This window comes from Limulus polyphemus, unplaced genomic scaffold, assembly GCF_000517525.1.
Source record: "Limulus polyphemus unplaced genomic scaffold, Limulus_polyphemus-2.1.2 Scaffold37, whole genome shotgun sequence".
NCBI classification, from domain to species: domain Eukaryota; kingdom Metazoa; phylum Arthropoda; class Merostomata; order Xiphosura; family Limulidae; genus Limulus; species Limulus polyphemus.
In genome coordinates this window covers 20,472-23,462 of record NW_013665647.1, presented here as the reverse complement: position 1 = coordinate 23,462, position 2,991 = coordinate 20,472, and the positions used below count along the sequence as shown (strand labels likewise).

General features: G+C 29.0%; 1 protein-coding gene across 1 annotated transcript in view; it reads left to right on the top strand.

The window, feature by feature from the left end:
- The window catches only part of LOC106461116 (glycine receptor subunit alpha-3-like), a 22,778-nt gene that overhangs the window by 12,110 nt on the left and 7,677 nt on the right, over window positions 1-2,991 (top strand). The window contains exons 4-5 of the mRNA XM_022388353.1: window positions 1,144-1,370; window positions 2,026-2,108. Of these exons, the coding sequence (XP_022244061.1) occupies window positions 1,144-1,370; window positions 2,026-2,108 (310 nt within the window). The remainder of the gene's footprint in view (window positions 1-1,143; window positions 1,371-2,025; window positions 2,109-2,991) is intronic.

Sequence of the window (2,991 nt, the reverse complement as noted above, 5' to 3'; positions counted from 1 at the left end):
CACACACACATATATATATAAATACATGCACACACATATATATATATATAAAGAACACACACACACATATATATAAAGACACACACACACATATATATATAAAGACATACACACACATATACATATAAAAACACACACACACATATATATATATAAAGACACACACACATATATATATATAAAGACACACACACACACATATATATATAAAGACACACACACACATAGATATATATATATATAAAAACACACACACATATATATAAAGACACATACACATACACACACACACATATATATATATAAAGACACTTACAACTCCAAATGTTATTTTCCCATGGTAATCTGGTGTGATTTGAAACCTTGACGAAAAATTCTTTCATAACTCTCTGCTTCAGTAGATTTTGTATATACAATATTTAAGTAATCTCTTAATTACAAAAAATGGTATTACTACGGAATGTAGCATACCTTTCATAGCATACATATCAAATCAATATTCTCAAGGAAATAGCTTTTCCCCTCAGAGTGTTTTTATTCTTCAGATACATTTCAAACAACTTCTTGTAGTTGAGTTATTTTGAAAACTACAGTAAGTAATAAATATCTATTGTCTCTACTGGCACTAAGTGTTCCCATAAAGACTGACCAAGTTGATTGACAGATCGAAAATGTGATCTTTCTACGTACATAGTATAACTACAGGTTCAAATAACATTTTTTTTTAATTTAATCGAGTCAAGATACTTAACTTTCACATATTAACTGAAAAAAAAAGTTAATATATAAGCATTCCAAGTATTTTTAAATGTAGTAGCCAGACCAGGAAGTGTATTACGTATCAACATATTTAGAAATGTTACATTAACTGTCGCTTCTCCGTAAAGATAAGACACTGTTGAAGTTTGGATTTAAGTACTAAGGTTATCAGATATCAAGTGCCTAACACTTTGACTCTTTAATTCCATATATACATAATAATTCGTTATTTGTAATGTTTTGTTTTCTTTTCATTCTGTTGTTCATATGCGTGTTTAATAACGTTATTGGTGCCAGTAACTAATTTGTTTGCAAAATCTGCCAATAAAGTTAGACTTTTTCACTAAACGCTCAATGAGACATTTGTCTAATGTCTTTCATCAGACCTACGTGGCAGACATTTTTATGTCTCAGAGCTGGAAGGACCATCGACTAAGACTTCCAGAAAACATGACTACATACTATCGACTTCTACCTGTCAGCTGGTTGAAAAGAATGTGGAGACCAGACTCTTTCTTCAAGAACGCGAAGAAAGTCACTTTCCAAGAAATGACCATCCCCAACCACTACATTTGGTTATACAAAGATAAAACTATTCTGTATATGGTCAAGTAAGAAGTACATTTATATTTCTGCCCCTTGTATTTTAATGATTTGATGATTTCTGGAGAAAACATACTAAACATTTTAAAGCTTAGGTATTTTAGAAATTCCTAAAATTAAATCAATTACATTTAGCATTAAAATACCGAGAAATATATAAGACTTTACATATTGAATCATCCTACACTACTGTACAGTATTAACTCGTTTTTTATGACTTTAGTCATAGTACTTTAGTACGTGCTGTGACACTTTAAGTAATTAGAAAACAATTTTAACAATTATTAGATATCAGTGAATAAATTATAATATAACAATATGTTTACTGATTATGGATAAGCCAATAATTATTGAAATGTAAACAACATCATTGATGTTGTAAGGGAGTAAAGTGTATCAGAGGTTAAATGATACGATGTGAAAAATGACTTTAATATGAAATAATAATCTGAAAAGTAAACCTTACCCTAATTCTTGGGAAGATATTTCTTTATCGACCAAAATTGTAACTTCCATTGTGTAATGAGTTATACAGGAAAAAATACTTACATTTTCTTTCAAATGCAAATGGTTATTCAAAAAATTCGACATGTCCAATAATTCTGGAAATCAGTTTCATGTTATAGAAGTTACGTAAATAATCTCGTTTCTTGTTCGTTCCAGACTCACTCTTCTTTTATCTTGTGCTATGGTGTTTGAAACCTATCCTCACGACACCCAGACTTGTGCTATGAAGATTGAAAGTTGTAAGAAACAAACCTGTTTTAATTTGTTCGCTGTAGTTTGGATACAAGTGGACTCTTTGATTCTGTTAAGATTAACCAAAGTTTCATTTTGTCTTTATTGTTGCTGTCTAAGTGGAAAATAAGTTAATGTCTATACTGACATGAAAGAATTGGTAAAGAGTTAAAGTTAACAGATTCAAAATCATAGTCTAATAGTTTACTTTCTAGAATTATTTTAGAACTATTTAAAAACTTCTTCGTGAGATTTATTCTTTCTAATAAATTCTGTAAAGAAAACAGTTAGGGTACAAAAGAATGGTCCCTTACAAAAGAATGGTCCCTTACACAATTTGTTCTGTATAATTTATCTCCAAAGCTTCAAATATCCATCACCATGAAGGGTGAACATGGCATATTGTCGCTTTAGTAGTAATAGAAACATACTTGAAACTACTAAGTCACACCTTTATAAATCTTATGGTTTCGTCATACATTGCAGCAGTATTTGCTCTATGGACGACCTTATAATGTTGCCAACTATAATCATAATGAACTTTTAGATAGGTGGATAATATTAACTAAAAAGAACTAAATCATATTTTACAAGGTTGTCACAAAGAAAATGTTGACACAGGAATGAAAACACGTTCTTTGTAACTAAGCTATGCAAGATATTATGCATACATTACATATCTTAAAAATGATATTTACAAAAAATATTTTAACTATAATCAAGAACCTCAGAAGTAATAGTTGTAAAATGTTAAATTAATTTTGAATAATTGTATTAAAACATTCAAGTTGTTATTTTGCAGATTTCAATCACATTATAAACTATTATTTATCTAATACAGTATATCATACAATAATTATTAATATATATATATACATATCACACAGAAGA